A 22,061-nucleotide genomic window follows, 5' to 3' on the forward strand; every position below is an offset into this window, starting at 1 on the left:
AAAGATTGATAGTATACAGAAAAGGCTTGAAATGACGTAAGTTGACATTGATGACTGATTTTTCATTCTTTAAGTTTATCAGTGTTAACTGATTTCATTCTGGAGCATTTAGTTCTAAGGATTAGAATTAGGATTGACTCTCAGTTTGATTATTTTCATTGTATTTAAAAGAGGAAGATAAGGGTTTGAGCTATGAATAATAAAACTCATCCAACATCAAGATTTACATCGCTCCTGGGTTTTGATCTGTCGTTATCCTCCGGATGTTAATGGATGGGTCGGTACGGAGGGCATGTGTAATGAAGTGAAGGTCAGCATTGTGCTGGATCTTCTTGTTCCACTTGATTCACACCAGGTCAAGGTTCTTAATTTAAAATAATTCAATCTTAATTAAATTTAAAAAAAAATGTACTGTTCCAAATGTCTACTTCATTGAAATTGTGTCGTTGGTATATAGTGCATATTTTTCTCTTGAATGAACCACATAAAGCACATTGTTTTGGTTTCTTGACCTACATTTTTACGATGTACGAAGAACCGTGAACTGTTCGCTAAAAGTGGAACAGAAAGCCGCACTGACATTTAAAGTGACAGTAAATGTTTATGAGGTGTCACGGAATGTCGGTGTAAGAACAAACATTTATAAAGCTCCAGACATTCTCTTCCCTCTCGGTTTAAGGGATTCTTTATTATGAGAAATGACTGGAGAGCCGTAGCCCGATGGCGCATGTATACTGTATGACAGAAATATAAAGCCAGGAGACTCTGTGGGACATTGACCCCAATTAAGATCTATTTCCAGGCACAGATTAATGAGCAAAAGCTCCATGGAAATCCTGGATGAGTCGTGCTTCACTGATGTGTCAAAATAAACACGTTTAGGAGAATTTTAAGATTAAGGTGCAAAACTAAATGACTTTGTGCTTATAAATGGATTACAGTAATTCGGCCGGTAAATTAAATGATAGCTAATATTCCAAGTTTAAATTGTCTGTTTTAAACCAAAAATACAAATGAAAAATGATGCTGAATATTTATGTGTTCATGTACTGCATACAAAAAGATGTTTGAAATCCAAAACTAAATATAAAACAATAACTATCTAAGTAAATAGATCGTTTTAAATGTTTTGATTTATGCAAGTTTTTACATGCTAACAGTTTTTGGAGTAGATAATAACAGATGAAGGTACAAAAGGGGCTTGTAAAAATGACGTCACAAAAATCATCATTTAAGACACAAAATAGACATTCTAATGGTTTACAAATGATGAACCATCAGCTGTCTATCATTAAACACAAAATGTCTTTTATATAGTGTGTTTCAGGTCTTATTCCACTAGAATTCAATTGTGTTCTATTGGTTCCCATCCAGCAGATAGCATCCCACGGTTCCCACCAAAAGAACCCGACACATTACCCACAGAGACCATTATAGTTTCTATTGAAACCAATACACATTCCCATTGTACACATTACATCCATTAGCATTCCTGTGATCTTTTCTTTATGATCCAGCTCGCGGGGCTTTAACAGAACATCAATGCATTTTCCAAGTCCACTTGAACATGTAGGCTGGCATATACCCACTTGAAGCTGCTGCGTGGATCTTGCATGCATTCACTCCGGTGAAGTCTCGCGGTGTTCACGCAAGCTCTCGGACATCTCGCGTTTGTCGGGCTGCTACAATTCTGCCACAAGCACCGACAGAAACGCGTCGAAACGCCGTCCAGCTTTGCGCGATCGCCGCTCGCGTCTTCACACGCCGGTCTGAATTGAGTTTGCGCGTCACAGCCACTCGGAGCGGATCGCGCGCGGACGGGGCTTTTTTCCTGCGTATTGTGCGTCATTTCTGCGTTTCTGCATTTGCACCCGGGGAATATGGCAACACCCGCCGCCGTGAATCCATCGGGTGAGTACGCATCGCAAGCTTACGCGTTTAAACAATAGCCTTGCGACATTAAAACGGACGTTAGTGCGCAATGTTGTGTTTTGGTGCTAACAAAAGAAAGTAGAGGCTGTGGGCGCACCCCCTTCCCCCCACACATGTAACAACGGAGCGACATTATAATCTTCATCTCCTCAATTGTATCAATAATGTATCGCTAATTTTGCGTTAAATCGTGCGCAACGGTGCCATTATCGCGCCGTGTTTCTGGTGACGTCAGAATCAAATGTAACACGTTCGGCTTTTTTGTGTTCTGGATTGTTGCTAATGCAAATGAGATGCTGAATATATTTGCCACAAGCCAGTACGTGCTTTGATTTTCATTATGAATGGATCAAATGCGTTGCGTTTAGAGCTGTGCTGCTCATGTTCAAGGTTAAAACGATGATTTGGGGCTTAAATGTGAAGCATAGACAACAGGTTTACTTCTTCTGCCTGTTGATTCCCTGTTTGAAAGACAAACACACATAGGAAAATTAGCCAGGGTTTGACTATAGTAGCCTAAGCACAATTTTTAGGTTTTTATGGAAATGGCAATCCATTCACCAAAAGTGTGGTGGTTTCTACAGTTATTGGGGTATTGGGGGGGGGGGGGCTGTCATAAGCCCATGCAAAAACTTTATCATACTTTACATATATGTGTAAAATATATACAGCCTTTCCATGGTAGTAAACGACTGGGCTTTCTTAAGACTAATCATGATGGGTTACATTTTCTGTAAGCTTTCACAGACTTGTTGATAGTCTTCCGATGTGAATTGGTATTGGTATCTGTAGGTGTTGTCATGCCGCTGGAGTCACGATTGTGTAGGCATCTGTGTTCTATTTCAGTCCTCACAGAATGGTGGTTTAGGTATTTGTGAACTCTGATCAACAGCCCATGTGAGTGAATGCAGACATCCAAACTTTTCCAAATTAGAATCAACTTGTCATGTAGATTTACGTCTACAAGGAATTCGCCTGGTTCTGGTGGATAACAATGACAAAGAAATACAATAAACAAACAGAAAAAATTATGAATGTTCATAAAAATTATTTTGGCAACGAATAAGCTCAGATAGAGAAATTATCTGGTAAATTATGATGGTCGTCATTCCAGTTATAAATATTATTGCAGTAATATGATTGCTGTTATAATAAATAGCTATATTATTTAGCATGTTTTTGTTTTAGCCGAATCATGTTTCAGGTCATATCCACCATCAGGGAGAGGTACATTTAAATGTATTTATAAACTTTTTAAAATCAAAGCAGACTTACAGCCTTACATGAAAAGTTCAGATAAACAGATAAAGAAAGATAAAAAAATCATGTTATCAATGCTTTAATAATTGTGTTTTATTGTGTTAGTTAGTTGCGTTTTTAGAGTTATTATTACTTAATCAAAACCAATCAGTTTGATTGATATTACTTAGAATGCACAATAAAAAACATGCATTTTTGAAATAGTTTAAAAACAAGTTTTCGCAAATAAACTCTTTACATATTAGTAAAGGTGGAAAAAACGGCATAGAATGAGGAAGTTAAAGAAAAAAAGAAAATGATGAAATATGTAGAATACTGTATTCCATAGAGGAAAGGAGATTTTACCTTCTGTATCTTGTCGTAAAACTAGCTTTGACTTGATTGTCAAATAATAAGAAGTGTAATATTATCTTTTTTTCCAATAATGACTTCAAACAGTATACTGTACAGTATTTCAGGCCCTCATATATTGTTTTTTTGTTAAGTGAATAGAGAACATATACAAAGCTAGAAAGTCCCCATCTGTCACTGTAAGTTATGTTATGTATATATCAAATAGTAATCATGCAGATAATTTTCTTAAATAACTCGCATTACCGCTCCTAACGCAATAATTACAAAGTGCTTGTAGGAATACTAATGCTGCACTGCGTCCGATAAACTCTCGGCGACAAATTTGCGTACCTCCGGCAAATCAAACACAGGGTTGGTGACTGATTCATAGAACAGAAACTTTCCGCCGTTCCATTTATGCAGATCGGGCTCGCCGTGGGCCTCCGTAAATTACGCTCCGTGATTCCATTACTTCAACTAATACCTTTTTCCCCCAGTGAGCAATTCTTTCCCCGCCACCTCATTGTAAATGCAAATGAGGTGAAATGAATAAAGAATGCGAGTGTTATTAGCACCTGGCCGACACGCCGAGCTGCCAAACGTGCTGTCGAATGCACAGGAGCATTCTAGGGTGCAGTCACGTGACCGAAGTTGAACTGAAGGGCACTTTGTTTTAAAGTCAGCGCGATTTTCTTTCGACCGCTCAAGAAATGTGTGGGCCAGCTGTACTCGTACCTCTGTGTCCAACAATGGCTAACAGAAGTCAGCCTGTGATAAGAACGTGTTTTTGACAAATAGCGAAGGCCGGTTGGTCAATGGGGATTATGGACACAGTTGATTAGCAACAGTTCGGGTTGTTTGCCGACCTCTTGTGTCTGTAAAGGAAGCCTTTCTTGTGAGATGAGTGAGGGATAAGCTTTTTCTGTGAGCAAATTGTGTGTTTCCAGAACATATGGTGTCCTACACATGTCACCTGTAGACGAGAGATTCGTGTTTGCTTTGTTTCCTTTGGGGTGTAAATCTGAAATCGGTGAATCTGATATTTGGATTGAGCAGAAAGTCTGTACGGATCATGTTTGTCCATCGTCCCCTGTGAGATTCTTTGCATATTTGCAAACCACAAGTTTTTAATTTGAATTGCACGGCCTCGGTCGTACGTGGGGTTTGGCAAAAATAAACATATCTGATTGGGTGCGATGTTTTTGTTCGGTGTAATTCACTTCTGATGTGATTACTGGGTCGTTCTGACCAGATGTGTTTTGAATTTGGAAATAATTGAATAATGATACGTATTCTCTGTGTGTGCACATAATCTTGCTTCTTAAAGGAACAGTTCACCCAAAAATGAAAATTCTGTCAATTCATGTACTCACCTTCAAGTTGTTCCACATCCGTATCATTTTTTTTGTTCTGATGAACACAAAAGACATTTTGAAGAATGTTGGACAGCAGACAGTTCGGGCCACTTTTGACTACCATTGTATTTTTTCCTACTATGGTAGTCAATGGTGGCCAAGAACTGTTTGGTTAGAAACATTTTTCCAAATATCTTTCTCTGTGTTCATCAAGACAAAGAAATGTATACAGATTTTACAGTGTAAATGAAGACAGAATTTTATTTTTGGGTGAACTGTTCCTTTAAATTTCCGGAGATGCTTGTGCTCACGTGAGAGTTCGTATTTTAGCATGTTTTTGATTTTCACTTGAAATATCCAGAGTGTTTGGCAGTGAACGCTTTTTTCCGTTGCGTAACAATGGTTCAGAAAAGAAGTTGTTTTACACATTGTTTTGCTTTCAGAAGGATGTGATTGTTTTAATGATATAGTTTGTAGTTTGTCCCTTCAGACTTGTTAAAGCGCCACTAAGCGCTATTTTTGCCTTCCGGGTTTAAAATCCTCATCCGGCCAACGTCAAAGGATGTGACGTGGCGATGTACTATAGTACATCGATGACGCGTCGGTGTCTCATTATTATTCATGAGACTGTGTTTTCTTGACCAGTGAGAAGACATTTCTCCTAATTATTCATGACAGCGCGTAAATATTCCTTTAGTGTAAAGGAATATTTTATCCAGATGAAGAACTGATGCCAGTCTAGTTTGCTGAATGTGCAGTTACTGCTAAACCTTTCCCTTATAACCACAATCCTTTGTCCCGTTCGCACATCCATCAATCTGAATCAATCCTCCAGCGAATCCATTTCCACAGGAATTACAACACGGATTTGAAAAGCCGCTGTGGTGTTACGGGAAGATTTTCCCCATGCTTTGAGAAATTTGCTCATTCAGCCTGTTTGTGTCCCGGCGGATTTGCTTTTTAACGAAATGAGATTCATGTTTAGAAAGGGCTCGGACGTCGGGTGGGGGTGGGGTCCTGAGGGACGGGGTACGTCCCGAGTTGCGTGTGGATGTTTTGTTTTGGGGCAGACCTGAGGTCATTGGAAGGAGTCGCAGGAGAGAGAAGCTTAAATGAGCTGTTGAGTCGTGATTTAAAATGAGAGACAGCAGCGTCCTATCTGACTTCCATCCATCCTATACTCATCTCATCTCAAGAGAGAGTAATGAGTTTGACCTGAGAGCTTCCGAGACGGGCGACAGGAGCTGTGGAAAGATTTACAGAGCACAGATCTTCGTAGGATGTTGCTCTTTCAGAGCTCAGGAGATTCTGAGTTCTCAGTCGTGTTTTAACGTCCCCGTGAACCGGAAATTGCGATCGTTTTTATGTCCGTATTCTGTCACATTTCCGAGTGAAAAGGTGAAAATTAGTGGGCGTGGCTTGCGTTTTTCATTGCGAATTGATTGGGTGTGTAAAAACAGCTCATTGATTTTGAAGTGAAACTGGTAGCAGACTGACAGTTGAAGGGGAGGAGTTAACGGATGCTCCGCCCAAACCGTCTAATTGTGTCATTTGAGATGGAGAGTCATTTCAGGGCGGAAGTGCATTTTCAGATTTTAACTGAAGATTATGAGGGCACATGAATTTTAAGAAGAAAATGACCCACATTGGTGAGCTATTTACCATAAACGCTGCAATATTTCTTGAAAAAATAAGAATTGTCATTTTTAATTTCACTGGGACTTTAAGTATCAAGTCTCTTCTGGAGATGATGTCTCTAATGGAGACGTTTGCTAGGTTTCTGACTCTTTTTCTCTCCGAGACGCAGATGAAACCTTAGCAATAGTTTCCTCCAGTTTTCTCTGAGAGAAATAATTGAGATATTCATGAGATCTCATCTGTGATTTTGTGGTTTATGGCCAGAATGCACTACAAGACTTTTCAAATCTGAACAGACTTTTTTAAACTAGACATCATACACTTGCAGACTTCATGAAAGTTTCAGATAGAAACACACTAACTGATCAAATCTGCAGACCGGCACAGACTTTCTGCAACAAGTCCGGACTGAAAATCTGAGCAAAAGTCTTGTAGTGTATTTTAGCCTTTAGTCACACAGAGCTGGTTGTTCAGTTGTTAGTCACAATAGTCAGAATGATCAACAATAATCACAAATTGTAATGCTCAGAATTACTTGCAGAAGTTTAATGAGGATATAGCAAACTCTGAATGTTTGAAAGCTTGTGTAAATGATTATTTTCTCCTCTGCATTGTTCACTTTTTTCCTTCTTGCTAGCGCAGGGAAACGTGTAAGGCATGTCAAATATTGATAGGATTCTCAGACAGGAACACTTGACATGTGCAATAAATACATACACTGTGTAAATTAGTCAAATTTCTTACCGCATTCATTTGTCCAGTGTGTTGCCAAACACCAAACATGCAAGTTTTATATTTGCCTTTATTCTGTGTGATCATAAGTTCTGTTAAAGTTTTTCTCGGTGCTGATCAATATTAAATCCACAGACCCTCATCTATAAAACAAACGTACAACAGAAAACAGGGCATACGGTAGTTTCCACACGAAACATTAGCATTTATCAATGTGGATGTGAGTGAAGCTATGATCCAATCTCACGTCAGGTTTTAACTTGTGTATGCAAGTTTTTGAGTTGACGTTTACTTTAAATCTGTTTGATATTTTGAGTGATCTGAAAAGGAATCGATAATGAGAAATGGCAAGACGGCAAATTGGATTTCGTGCGATTATTTCATTTTTCCCTTCATGAAAAGATAATGTAGTACATTAAAGGCGGGGTAACCGAGTCCGAATTACGCTTTAGACGACTGAGTCGGGCCGAGTACCAAAACAACCTTGTAGCCAATCAGCAGTAAGGTGCACAGGACGGACATTAGCCGAGCCGAGCGCTGAGGAAAGCGAAAGATGGGGGTAGGGGTGTGTTTGTTTTGGTGATTTCAACATCAACGACGGCTAAGAGAAATCGGACGCCCCGCCTTTAACTGTGGTACAAAGGCAAAGCGCAGTAACTACACATTTCGTCAAAATTGAGTTAAGGTCTATAACGGGCTTTGTGACATCTGCTCTGTCTTGTGACAAAGTCTCCTGGTTCAATCTTATCACGTTTCTGAGAAATGAGAGAGTTCAAATTGCAGTAACTACAAAATCCAAGCTAATACCAAGGCAAACCGCAGTAAGTGAAGTTAATGCGTTCTGGTTTTGTTTTCCCAGCTTTGACACCGGTCTGCCTTGGTAGCCATAACACTCGCACAGAACCAACAAGCAAACCAGCTAGCCTACCATGGCACAATCCCGCGGTCAAATGATGGTTAAACTCGCGTTAAAACGCAAATATCCAAAGACGGGTAAGGAAGATAGCAAAATATTAACTCCTAGCAAGGCAAATGACAGCTTTATAAAAAGTAACATTAACTAGCCAGCCGCTAGCAAATTAAACAGACATTAGCCTACCTACTCCATTGAAGGCAATATCCACTCTGACACTCGTAATGATAATCCGATTTATAATTGCGTTGATGTTCGTCGATTCGGACATCTTTCAGGCAGATAATCCAAAGTTATTTCCTAAAGTTATTGTTATGCGCAATTAGCTAACAATAGCTGCGCCTCCTCAGCAAAGTGACAACCCGACGTGCACCCGGCATCAACAGAAGTAGCTGTCAATCCACCTTTCTTCTTCTTCTTGTTTAATGACGAATACCTCCTCAGGAGCATTATCGCCACCTACTCCAGGCTACTGGACGTCAAATTAAACTTACATAAGCGATGAGTCTGAATTTTGAAATCAGTCCGCCTGTGTTTGCGATCCACAATTTGCAAACCACGTTAGGTCACATGATTGAGACAGAATAAGTCAGCCTTAATTGCCAACTCAATAAAAAGATGCAACAGCTTTTATGATTATAGATTTGATTTCACAATCAGTAAATATAACAGAACTGATTAGTATAATTAGTGTCCTGTCATATTTGTTTAATAATAATTATCTGCTTTTCAACTGTCAGAGTACATCTTGCCAATCAGTTTTTGGGATTTCACAGATAGCTATGAATCAGAATGATAAAAAACGTTGTGGTTAAAGGAGCATTGCGATAAGATGACTCTTAATCTTGAAGCTTACTTTTGAGCAATTTTAACATTCCCAACGAGCAAACATCAATAAAATGATTAAAGTTATTTAAAACAATCAACATGTAGTAAGAAACACAAGAAGAAAGCTGGATGAACACATTTGCTTTTGCAATAGTGTTTTAGTTGTGAAGGGTCATCCAAAGGCAGAGTGCAGTATCTGCACTTTGGTGGTCAAAGGTCACATCAGTGGTCATGGTTTTTATCTATAAAAAAATTCATCCTAATAAGGCATTACATAAATCATTACCAGTAATCTACCCACAACACAATACTGTATACTTCAACATTTATCGAGTTTCAAAAACATTGTAGTATCTAGAAAATACAAAACAAGTTTATTATAGTAAATACAAAATTATACTTAAAAGTTTTTTTTCCTGTCGGCGTAACATTGATAAAGTATTTTCTTAAATTGAATACTAGATATTGAGTTTTATATATCGATACTTGATATAATAATTGTATTAAAATTATGGGGTGAAATGTTTTTTTTTGTGTCAGTTTATCTTCAGTGACCAGTAAACCATGAATTTATAGAGGCGTGATATTGAAATTATGATTTTTTTCAGTCGCAACATACAATCGTTGATACAATAGCATTGGCGGCATACAAGTGTTGCGTATACACAAATCGCATGTGAATATTTTTGTGATTGATTGTAACACTTATTTTTTGCTTTCAGAAATGGGCACGGATCTGCCCGGGCCGGTAGCCATGCCAGGCGCTGTGGTGGGCGCGGGTCAAGTCAGGATGGCGGGCAGCATGCCAGGACGAGGTGGCAAGCGGAGATCAGCGGGGTGAGAAAAAGTAGATCATGTTCAGGATTCTGTGTGCACTGTTCTGCTCCCGTGTCCAGTATATAATAATTTATATACAATAAAATATTCACACTAGATCAGATTTTTCTAATGAATGACTGAAAGGGCTTCTGTTATTCCTGGTGTCCAGTTCTTGTTTATGCATTTTTAACAAATTTGAGGTCTTTTAGGTCTTGACTTCTCTCCTCCAACCTCATGACTGCTTCTGTCATCTGCAACACCCATATTTCACGATCCAATGAATTTCAAGATGAAAATCCACCCTATATTTTTCTACTTCCACCCATTTCACTCGTAAATAAGATTATGAAAGTAAAATGGGTTGCAATATCTATAATCGTTCAAGTTTAATAAAGGTTCTGTGACGCATCAAGAATCGACCGGAGAGGTAATGAAGCTTATGTCGGCGACGGGAACATCTCTCGTCATCCTTTTTTTTAAAGTCCAAGATGTTACCAAGCTGTATATAATTCCAAATATTTTAGCAGAACATATTATATTATTTTTCAAGTTTAGACTATTCTTATTGAACCCATTTGTACATGTTGTGCTGGATTTTTAATCTAATTTTTTAGATATTTTTTATTCAAATAATTTATGAAAATCTATCCAGTAAAATCAAAGAACTGGAAAGGGATTTATGTTGGTCTCACGCTGCTGTGGAAACTGACGAACAAGGATCTCAAATCTGTATATTATTAATTGAAAATAAATAGACTAGGGGTGTCCCCGACGAAGAATTGAAATAATCGAATCAGAATGGATCCTCGTCTCTCATCACATTCACAGTCACATTAATGTGAATAAAAGTGAGTCAATAAACATTGCAAAGATGTATTTTCAGTTTTTCTGACCAGAACACGATGGATTCATGACCTCAGATGTTATACTGACTACTGTTTACGTAAAGCATGGCTTGTGTTCACTGTATTCAGTTTGGAATTCGCCACTTTTTCTCTGGTTTCTGTGTTTTTGATTGGCTTCTCTTTTCTGTTCTCTGTTTTTTGATTGGCTAGTGTTTTGATTGGCTAGTGTTTTGTGTATCCTGTGCATGATTGGCTTGTGGTTCTGCATTCAGTTTGGAATTCGCCGCTTTTTCTCTGGTTTCTGTGTTTTTGATTGGCTTCTCTTTTCTGTTCTCTGTTTCTTGATTGGCTAGTGTTTTGATTGGCTAGTGTTTTGATTGGCTAGTGTTATATGTATTCTGTGTGTGATTGGCTCATGGTTTCTGTATTCTGTTTTTTGATTGGCTTGTGTTTTCCGTATTTAGTTTTTGATATCTGTTTTTCTGGTTTCTGCTTTTTCGATTGGCTCATGGTTTCTGGATTCTGTTTACGATCGACTTCTGTTTTTCTATGTTCTGTCTTTTGATTGGCTAGTGTTTTGATTGACTTGTTGTGTATTTTGTTTGTGATTTGCTACATTCTGTCGTGGTTGGTTAATGTTTATGTGATGATGTTTCGTGTTCGAGTTGTTTTTTGGTTGCATTTGTTTACAAGACAAGTTCTTTGATGGTTGATCTTTGTTCGGTCTGTTTCCACTCGGTTTTGATTGGCTCAAGGCTATTAATCTCTTTTTAATAGTTTGTTCATTTTTTTTTTTTTCTCAGCAACGTTATCGAAGTAGACCTCATATCAAACGTTGGTACAAATGTACAAAAAATGGCAAACGATTATGTGACTGTTTTATGTGATTTGTCTTTCTTTTCTAGGATGGATTTTGACGACGAGGACGGAGAGGGACCCAGCAAATTTTCAAGGTAAACCTTCGACGTGTTTTCAACAATCACATTGGACCACACATCATGTCCTTTCTTTGTATTTTCTGTTGTTTTATTGCTTTCTATTGTTTTGTGTCTTTCAGCAGTGCAACCGAGTTCGTACCATTTCAAATCATCTCATGTTTTGTGTCTTGGACTTATGGTTTCTTTCAGTTCGTTTTCTTTTTAAAGGAGCTGTATCCATAGTTTCACTGCGGCCGATGGTAAAGAGCCTTCACTGTTAGATCTAGATTAAAATGGACACACTGCCCCCTACTGGACATGGAAGAGACGCTCTGGCAACTTCTGTCCCTTTAAACCTAAAATGAGTACTTCTCCAAACCTGTGACTTTCATTGATAGGGATAAAAAGCTCTGTGTAGTTCTTTTACATTTCTATTTTGGTGTCCCATTGGAAAAAGCAAGAGCATGACGGTTTGGAACGAAGTTGAATGAATAATGACAGATTTATTATTTTTGGGTGTACTGTCTCTTTAAGGCTAGCCATACATATAAGATCCATTATATGCAATGCAGAAGTTGCTTTATAGCCGGAAAATGGGTTTTCAAACCGGCAAATCACATTTTTGTGATTTTCTGTCCTGCATGCGATTTGGCTGTAAGTGAGTTTATGTTTTGGGATACAGACACCTTAAACTGTTTTATTTGTCTTTTTGTTTCGTCGTCATCCAGTCATGATTATCTGAACATTTTAACACACAAATAAGCCATACAACAAATATTTATATATAAAGTGTATAATATCTAGACTTTGTTGTCGTAAAAATGCATCTGACGTTCACTTTCAGGCTCATTTATCTCATTGTTGCATTCTCTCTCTCTCTCTTTCATCAGGTATGACGATGATCAAATTCCAGGTGATAAGGAACGTTACGCCAGGTAGGGCTATCTCGCAGACGTTCCCTCAGGATAGCTAGAAATCAGGCTAGGCAGTAGCGCCACCTGCATCCCCACAGGATGTGACCTCATTCGCTCACCTCGGCCTCACATGACTCTCTAGATGTCGTCTTAAACGGCTGTTTCATTATCCTCGGCTGACGCTCTCGTCTAAAATATGTCTCGTCGCTTTGAGCCATCACTCTCCACAGACTAATGCAGTCGCCTGGCCTTCAAAGATTTATCGCTTCTCTTTTTCCTCTGAAATGATTGGACTGCGTTCTGTTTATAAAGTCACAAAGGAACTAAAAAGCTAGATGATTGAAATGATCCACCTTTGAAGTGTTGATGAGGTTCTTGTTATACTCTAGCAAACATACTTATTATTTTTCTTCAGAACTCGCAAGTCCAAGATTCTCTGTTTATTAGTGTTTTTTCTAACTTTTTTTAAGTGAATAAGGGCAGTCGCACGAGAACAAAAATGTTATACTATTGACAAGAAAAGATGAAATCCATGCGTTCTTCCAGCCTAGGGTGTAAAGATTCACAAAAAAGTTTTTCTAAAAAAAAGGAAAAGATCCACACTCCTTTTCTAATGTTATAGTTTTTCATACAACACGGCACATACAGGACGGACAGAAATTTCTTCTAAAACTAATCACGGTTGTCTATATCAGCTTTTAATGTCATTGAAAAATCAAATGTGCTTTTGAAGACTTCTTTATTAGTGTTACTTTTTGCTAATTAAATTGATTTAAAATATTAAATAAACATTGACTAAATGTTAAGTAATTTTTTTTACAAATAATTTATTTTAGTAAACAGTAAGTAAAACAAATTATAATAATTAATAAATAATTATTACATTGAATAATTGTAATAAAAACTTGTTTGCTAATTAAATGAAAACAATTAAAATGTTAAATATGCACTGAATAAAAATTAAATAAAATTTTTTATAAATCATTTATTCTAGTAAACAGTAAGTAAAACAAATTATAATAATTAATAAATAATTATTACATTAAATAATATTGAATAATTGTAATAAAAACTTGTTTGCTAATTAAATGAAAACAATTAAAATGTTAAATATGCACTGAATAAAAATTAAATAAACATTTTTACAAATAATTTATTCTAGTAAACAGTAAGTAAAACAAATTATAATAATAAATAATTATTACATTAAATAATATTGAATAATTGTAATAAAAACTTGTTTGCTAATTAAATGAAAGCAATTTAGAATGTTAAATATACACTGAATAAACATTAAATAAACATTTTTACAAATAATTTATTCTAGTAAACAGTAAATAAAAACTAATAATAGCAATAATAGTGAATAAATAACTAATACATTAAATAATAATATCAAACAATATCGTAACACTTGTTTATTTTCTAAGTCATTATTTAAAAAAAATCTGTAATAAAAAGGAAAAAAACGTAATTGCGAGCAATATACAACGAAAACACCCGAACAGTCAAATAAATTCAGCTAGTAAACAGTGGGTTGAGTAATTTTCTTGTCAACATTGTTGATTGATTGATTTAATATTAATTACATAATAGACAGTGGCATGTCTATATGCCTGGTGGTGTAAATTTAGTGTTCATCATTTTTTTAAACTTTTTTTATTGTTTACATAATGTCACAAATTGGGCATTTTGACAAAAAAATTGTGTGTTAGTGTTCAGATCTTCACACTGTGTTGTAACCAGCCGGCAGCCGTTGATATTTTGTACTGCAGATGCTGAGGACTAGTAATTATGATATTGCCGTATCGGTACTTACCGAATCACTAACGGTAATGTTATCATCTGCGTGATCTCTCAAAAGGCCAGTTGTAGAAGTGCCGTGCGTCTGTTATTATGTGCTAATAAGAGACACATTGTCCCTCTGCATGCAGAGAGAACCACAGCGAGATCGAGCGGCGCCGGCGCAATAAGATGACCCAGTACATCACAGAGCTGTCGGATATGGTGCCCACCTGCAGCGCGTTGGCACGGAAACCAGACAAGCTGACGATCCTGCGTATGGCCGTCTCGCACATGAAGTCCATGAGGGGGACGGGGAACACCTCGACTGATGGAGCCTACAAACCCTCCTTTCTTACTGAACAGGTGCGTTGGGAAATATCTCACCGGTTCAGAGCCGTGATGATTCGCTGGAGCAACAGCAAAGTCAAGGGTTCGATATTCAGGGTGAATGCCTCATGATTTGTTTCACTGTGACAGGAACTGAAGCATCTGATTCTGGAGGCGGCTGATGGTTTTCTGTTCGTGGTGGCTGCTGAGACGGGCCGTGTCATCTACGTGTCCGACTCCGTGACTCCCGTACTGAACCATCCGCAGTCCGAGTGGTTCGGCAGCACACTCTTTGAGCAGGTTCATCCGGACGATGTGGACAAACTGAGGGAACAGCTCAGCACCTCCGAGAATTCCATGACAGGTATGAGAAGATGGGAATTATTGGGAAGGGACTTGACATTGTGACTTGTTTAGTTATGGGGTTAATTCATTACTATCGTGTCAACTGGTAACTAAAAACTTGACGTAGTGTTTATTTTTACTCTTCCAGCGCTCATAGTTCACAGAATCATGCAATAATCAAGATGAATTTGATTTTTGGTAACTCTTGAGTCTTCACAATAAAGTTGTATTTGTTAACATAGGTTAACGCATTAGCTAACGTGAACTAACATTTATGAGCAATATATTAAAAGCATCTTAATCAGTACATTGATTTATTAATGTTCATTTGTTAATCTTCAAGATTTACTAATACATTAACGGACGAGACTAAATGCTGAAAAACATCATTGCTATAACTGTTAGTTCATGTTTGCCAATGAATTTACTATTATGAACAAATATAACCCTGTTGTAATGTGTTACTGAAATATTGTGCTGTTTTGCATTTCAAAATGCCAATAGATAGAACATAATAATATGAGAAAACTACTTTTTTTATCGTGAATATAAACGTATAGTTTAGAGAGAAAATTGACTAGAAAACTTGCAAACCTGATGACATCATTCATCTGTTCATTGAGTATCTAATATACAGATCGATTCAATTAATTTCGTCAGAAAGTGTAAATGTTTGCCTGAATGATGGATGAAACCTGCTGTTTTTGTGCATCAGGAACCGTTTGTGACCCTGGACCACAAAACCAGTCTTAAGTAGCGCGGGAATATTTCTGGCAATAGCCAACAAAACATTGTATGCCAAAAATCATTAGGATATTACTTGAAGATCATGTTCCATGGAGATATTTTGTAAATGTCCTACCGTAAATATATCAAAACTTCATTTTTGTGAGTAATATGCTACGTTAAGGACTTAATTTGGACAACTTTAAAGGTGATTTTGGCAAACTCAAATTCCAGAGATTTAAATAGCTGCATCTGTCCAAATATTGTCCGATCCTAACAAACCGTACATCAATGGAAAGCGTATTTATTCAGCTTTCAGGTCATGTATAAATCTCAATTTTGAAAAATTGACCCATAAGACTTTAAAAAAGATTTTATCCAGGGTCACATTTGATGTCCTGACATGCGATTTACCGCTTTATTAGTCCACTGGTTCTGCATTTCTTGATATCAGTGATGCAAAAACTGCTTTGTTTTTAACAATATGATTAGGCTATTGCTGCTAGTTTCACAAGCATTTAGTGTTTAGCCAATCAAATCAAAGCTCACTTAAAGGTACAGTAACAGCCTTTAGAAAGGTTCAGAGAGAGGTTGGAAAATTCTCATGTAAAACTAGTTAAAGTTTTTAATGTTTTTAATAAAGTGAAGCTCTGGGAACAAATGCAATGCTACAGAGATGTAGAATATTGGGCAACGGGGAACATTCAGGCCTGTTCAATAGTTTCACCTCATTAATGTTTGAGAGAATCGGTGGAAACTTTAATCAGCTGTGAGAAACCTGAGAAACAAGAACAAGTGTTGAGAATTCAGTTAATGAACTTAAAGCCACGATATGGAATATTTGAACAAAATTCTTCCATATTGTGGCTTTAATATTAGAAAGCCTAGTGTTTTTCCATGGTTCATTTTTTTCAAGTTTATTGGTGGAAGATACAATAAGCATAAAAACGCAGTAAACATTTGGGATATACACTGTGGAGAGAAGATCATATACAAACACTTTGCATTAGTCGTCATTAAGAATAGAAATAAGAGGAGTGTTGTATAAAAATAAAAATGTTATTTATTCACGCTTATGTCTCACTAATGACAATAATGATAATAATTCTAGCAACAACAATAATAATTATTGTTAGTGCTAATAACAATATAATTATAATAATAATTGTTATCGTTGTTGTTGATTTTATTGCAGTATAGATTATTAAACTAATATGGACATTTTAATTCATAATAATGATACTACTACTACTAAGATTATTATTATTATAGTAGTTATTACTATTATTAGTATTATTATTAAATACGAATATTGTAATTAATAATAATAATAACAACAAAAATAATAATATTGTATAGATTATAATACTAATATGAACATTATCATTGATAATAATGATAATAGTAATAATAACAATAAATATTATTATTATTACTAGATATGATTAAAATTAAGAGAATAATCTAGTCCACAACTCTATATAACTATATAGAGAAACAATATCGATTGTGACCAAAGAACTGAACTCTCATAGCTTTAGATACGTAAAAATAAAACATCAGAATCACTATTCACTGTAGCTGAACACATTAACAGCATACAGGTTTGGAGTGATGACTGAAATCTCATTTTTGGGTAAACTCTTCCTTTAAGATGAACCCACGTGTGTCTCTTTAATTATGAATTCATCTTCATTTACATCATGCTAAATCAAGACAGATGGATTTAACAGCACACACGGCACTTTACAGCATCATGGCGTTACCGAACAAATATGGAAAGACAGAAATGAATAAAAATACAAAAGGAATGTGAACTTGAATAAAGAGAGATGGTTTATTGGCCAAAATCTGAATTAAATCAGCCAGATGCTCCACACAAATGGTTTCAGTTCATGTAGATCTCGGCATGTCTTGTTTGAACGGCCCGTTGCAGAAACTTCACAACATATCAATCACACGGAGGTCAGAACTTTGACTTGGCCCTCAGTCGTGCACGCCGTACTGTTTTCTTCGCTCTGTTTGAGATTAAGGTCATTGTCATCATCTTATTTAGGTTTCTGATCATAGACAGATGCTCTGACAGAAATGTTCTGGTGTCTTTGGACGATGTTTGTTTTACCATTAACACACCACACTTTCCAGTTCCAGTGAGGTCTGGCGTCGGCATGCGGCGGACTTGTTTTTGCCAGAGAGATGATCCTTTGTCGGTTTACCAAGAGTTCAGCTTTGCGGGACACGCTGATGAGTTTGAACATGTTTTGACGAGGTGTGGATTTTTTTGGGTCAAAACAAAGTTGTCCTGTGTCCGAAATCGCATACCCGTGACATTATTAGGATGTTGCCTTTTAAGGTTGTTGCCTACGAGGTGCCCGAGCTTATAAAATACAGATGTATGATCAAACATATTGCCACTGATCAGCTTCATTTTCATTATTTTCAATGAATCTCAGTGCAGGCTGGCTATAGACGCTCTTTCTACATGGTTGTGTACTGGACAATAAGACATTCATCCGACATTCAATACAAAGATCCGCTTATTTGGTCATTGTACTTATTTATAGCATTTGATGTACACAAAGGATGAAGGTCCCTACAGAAAACGTGTTTGTTCACTAGAGGGCGCCAGACACACACTTCTGAGACGATCTCTCCTCCCTTTCTGACTGAACCACAGGGCTTTGTTTTCTTCTCAGATTAAAGAAAAATCAAATCAAGCTCAGCTTCCTTTCCTTATTTGGAAAGATGCGAAAAACCCAATCCATTAGATACTCATCAAAGCATCCTGCGTTTATTTGCATGTCATTTTCAATATTTACATAAGTTAGTTTTGATTGCATTGATTTGATTTCAGTTTAAGTTTACAGTTAAAACTGTTTAGTTCTATAGTCGAAGTAAACATCAATGCTATTTTCATAATACAACAGGTACGCTAGTTAATTTTCTTGCACATCGTTTCAATTAAATATTTGCTTTTATATATATGTAATATCCCGTTTCAACCCGGCTGATGTCACGAATCCCTCTTCATTTTTTTCATCCTTAACACCTACTATTTATGCTCGAATTAATAAGGAAAATAATTGTTTGCCATCGAATATCTTGTTTTATTCAAGAATGTCTCTAAATATATATATATATGAATATAAAAATGGTTTGCGATCGTTTCTTGTTGACTTGAAGAATTGTTTTATTTACAGAACGCAACGGGTGTCACATGTAGTCACATGACGTCATTTACCTCATGTTGTCATCCGTTTGTTATTTCATAGACGGCTGTTCTGCATATTTATTCCAATTTTATATGTAGAAATTTTGCAGTCCTACCAAATAGAGAGTCAAAATACACGAGATCACTGTAGGAAGTCATTCTGGTATTTCATGCATACATTTCAAAATAGTAAGTCAAAACATAGCCAGTGACTAAACGTTTTTTTTTTGTATGATATTTCATTTTTAGTTAAAATTTTCCATTTATATGTTTTAATTATTTGACATATATATGTTTATTTGCTTATTCAATCGTGTTCGTACAGGTTTTTAACCCAACCAAAAATGAAATAATCAGTGTTATTTCTGTGAGTATACGGAGTATCCGTTAAGCTGTGCATTGACTGTAAAATTCAATTATGGCGTCTGCCGAAAGGAGAGCCAGCGTGGTCTCGGACAGCCCTTTGTCACTCCGTTCGCATTTGCTTTTATTAAAACTTTCATTCGAGCGCATGAGGACATCCACCCACATCATAAAGCATCTTCACACCCGGCCACGCGCAGGCAGGGACCTGTCACACTTCATTATACCAACAACAGAGATGATGGTTATTATGAGAGGAGCGGTCGTAGCCGTCACATTATAATGTAAGACACGAGGTCAAAGCCACACAGTCATAGAGAGTTCGCTTGATATGCAAACAGCCACCTGAATTCAGATTTCAGGTGCGTAATGGTATTCGATTCGGCTGACCTGCGAAGCACATTGATCTTTTTATATTTGATCAAAAATGAACACAGAAAATCTGTGATTGTTTAATGTAAACCTGCAAATAAAACGGGAGATTATGACCGTTTTAAAACCGACACAAAACATGGAAGTAATACTTTAGATGTGCACTATTTTTAGGTCCGGCGTTGAAATGTAAGCCAATTCGTGACATTGGGGCATGTTTGTACGAAAGGTCAGATTCCGTCGTCTCCATTAAAGCGCACAAGATGTTCTTTGGAACGCTCTCAGATCGTGACTGGAAAACATCAACCATCAGGATTTGCACAGACACGTGGCGTCCATGGCAGCTCGAACGCGGAGCCTTTTATGCTGAAATGCTTTTTACAGATTTGTTTCATTTGTAATGAAAACACATTTGCCGACGTTCGCAAAAGAGACGTGAAAAGTGCATCTCCAGAAAAGATTCCATCTTCACCAGGGGTCCAGATGAAATATTTGGGTTGAGACGTGCAGCTGTTGATGAGGTTTTGATAACCTCGTAAGTTTCGGTGATGGAGCGATGAAATGAAACGGCCGAGGGAGATGGTTTCCATGTCTCAAACTCTCCTCGGGACTAATGTGCTGGAATGTTCCGGGTTGGCTCTGCATACATAATTGATTAAGAGTGATTCGGCCTGCTTTGTGTGTGTCTGTCTGCGAGATCGCTACATAATATCGCCATTTACTTATTCATATGTAACACAAATACACCTCATTTGACGTGCATTATGTATTCTTAACACGACATCAAATGTGAGCCTTTTTATGTCTTATTATGAATTTATTACATCTAGATAAATGCGAATGCGATCAGAGGCGACTGTGTCATTGCAATGTCCATATCTCAGAAAATGGGCAGCTTACATCATGTATTCATTTACGCATAAGCAGCGTATTGTATCATATCGTGTCTTTTCGTACATAATTGTATTTACAGTTAAAGTGCATTCTAATCCATGATAAATCGCAGCATCAGGCGTTGTTCATGTGTTTGCATTGCAGGTCTAAACTTAAAATTGGTTTTAAAGTAATCGAATAAAAAAGCACTTTTTCTTTGGAACACGCAATTGATTATATGTTGTGTTTTAAAGTATAATGAATAGCCCTTGGGAGGCATTTCTTTGGCCGCTTAGAGACACGTTGACATAACATTCGTTATCCGCATAATGCAATGAGTCACCGACTCTAAACTATCAGACTTCGCAATGCACTTCATCTTCGCGGCGGCGAAATGAAAAATTCTCTCATCAATTATTCTAGCGCCCTCAAATGCGCGGGGGACATTACGACACGTGAAAAATGCGCAAATTAGTTAGGGTTGCCTGTAGCCGGAGTGCGTAACCTGTTTGCGAATCTTATGAGCTATGAGCTGTAACGTGAAATAAAAACGAGTGACTAATGGGGGGCGGCGGGTGCGTATATACCAGAAAGTTGAGGTGGTGATTTGGATATGCTCATTGAAACGAATGTGTTCCCGCTCAACTGGTAGATCAATGGGTTGGCAACACCAAGGTCTTGAAAATACATGTGCTGTCTACAATATATTGCGATAATGAACACGCATGATGCTGTTATCGTGCACACTTAAAAATAGTGTCAATAATTGAAAGTACCTTGTTACCTGAATTGTTTCGATTTGAAGAATCCACATTAGCTTCCTTTCCAAACCGGTTCAGATTTACAACACGTTGTGTATAAAGGGCTGAATGAAAATGCTTCCAGCTTTGAGTAAAAATTAAACAAGAGAGTGACTAAAGCATAACATGGATTATGTAATAGTGAGACAGAATATATAATGCTAATATTATACATTTTTATTAGGACAAAAACATGCCAGACCAGAAAATATTGGTTGAAAATGTTCCGTTCACTATTATTCTTGTCCATTTGAATTAGTTGGTTACTTTAAACATGTTTATTTATTTGTAATGATTAAAAGATATATGTTGAAATATTAAAGGTTTTTTAAGTTGTCAAAATTGTTAAGTGGAAAACTATAAACGTTTTTTTAACCCCATTTTGCAGAAAATTATAATATCGCGGCAACGCCACATACCCCGATAATTCACGACTAGTATTGTGGTATGAAAATATGATATCCTTGCATGCCTAGGGTGTGATTTTAAGGGAACACATCCGCTACACTGTAAAAATTATTTGTTGTTTTAACTTATAAAATTAAGTTACCCGTCTGTCTTAAGATTTTCGTTAATTCAACTTAAAAATATTAGTTAACACAACAATTTTGCATCAAATTCATGTTATAACTAATATTTTTACGTTGAATTAACGCAAAATTTTAAGGCAGCGGGGTAACTTAATTTTTTAAGTTGAAACAACAAATTAATTTTACAGTGTGCTAAAGTAAATGTCCTGAAAGCACTTTACTTAAAAGCATCTACCAAAAACA

At 36.8% G+C, this 22,061-nt stretch overlaps 1 protein-coding gene across 3 annotated transcripts in view; it reads left to right on the top strand.

Moving 5' to 3' along the window:
- The first annotated feature begins 1,573 nt into the window (after positions 1-1,573).
- Positions 1,574-22,061, top strand: part of arnt2 (aryl-hydrocarbon receptor nuclear translocator 2) — a 95,424-nt gene continuing 74,936 nt past the window's right edge. Inside the window, exons 1-6 of one of the 3 annotated variants that reach the window (XM_057338364.1) lie at positions 1,574-1,911; positions 9,714-9,828; positions 11,561-11,608; positions 12,463-12,507; positions 14,421-14,634; positions 14,749-14,962. In XM_057338364.1, the coding sequence (XP_057194347.1) occupies positions 1,881-1,911; positions 9,714-9,828; positions 11,561-11,608; positions 12,463-12,507; positions 14,421-14,634; positions 14,749-14,962 (667 nt within the window). In that variant the 5' untranslated portion in view covers positions 1,574-1,880. The remainder of the gene's footprint in view (positions 1,912-9,713; positions 9,829-11,560; positions 11,609-12,462; positions 12,508-14,420; positions 14,635-14,748; positions 14,963-22,061) is intronic. The other 2 variants (XM_057338356.1, XM_057338373.1) reach the window with 2 other exon arrangements.

The sequence above is a fragment of the Triplophysa rosa genome, linkage group LG1, assembly GCF_024868665.1.
Source record: "Triplophysa rosa linkage group LG1, Trosa_1v2, whole genome shotgun sequence".
Taxonomy (NCBI): domain Eukaryota; kingdom Metazoa; phylum Chordata; class Actinopteri; order Cypriniformes; family Nemacheilidae; genus Triplophysa; species Triplophysa rosa.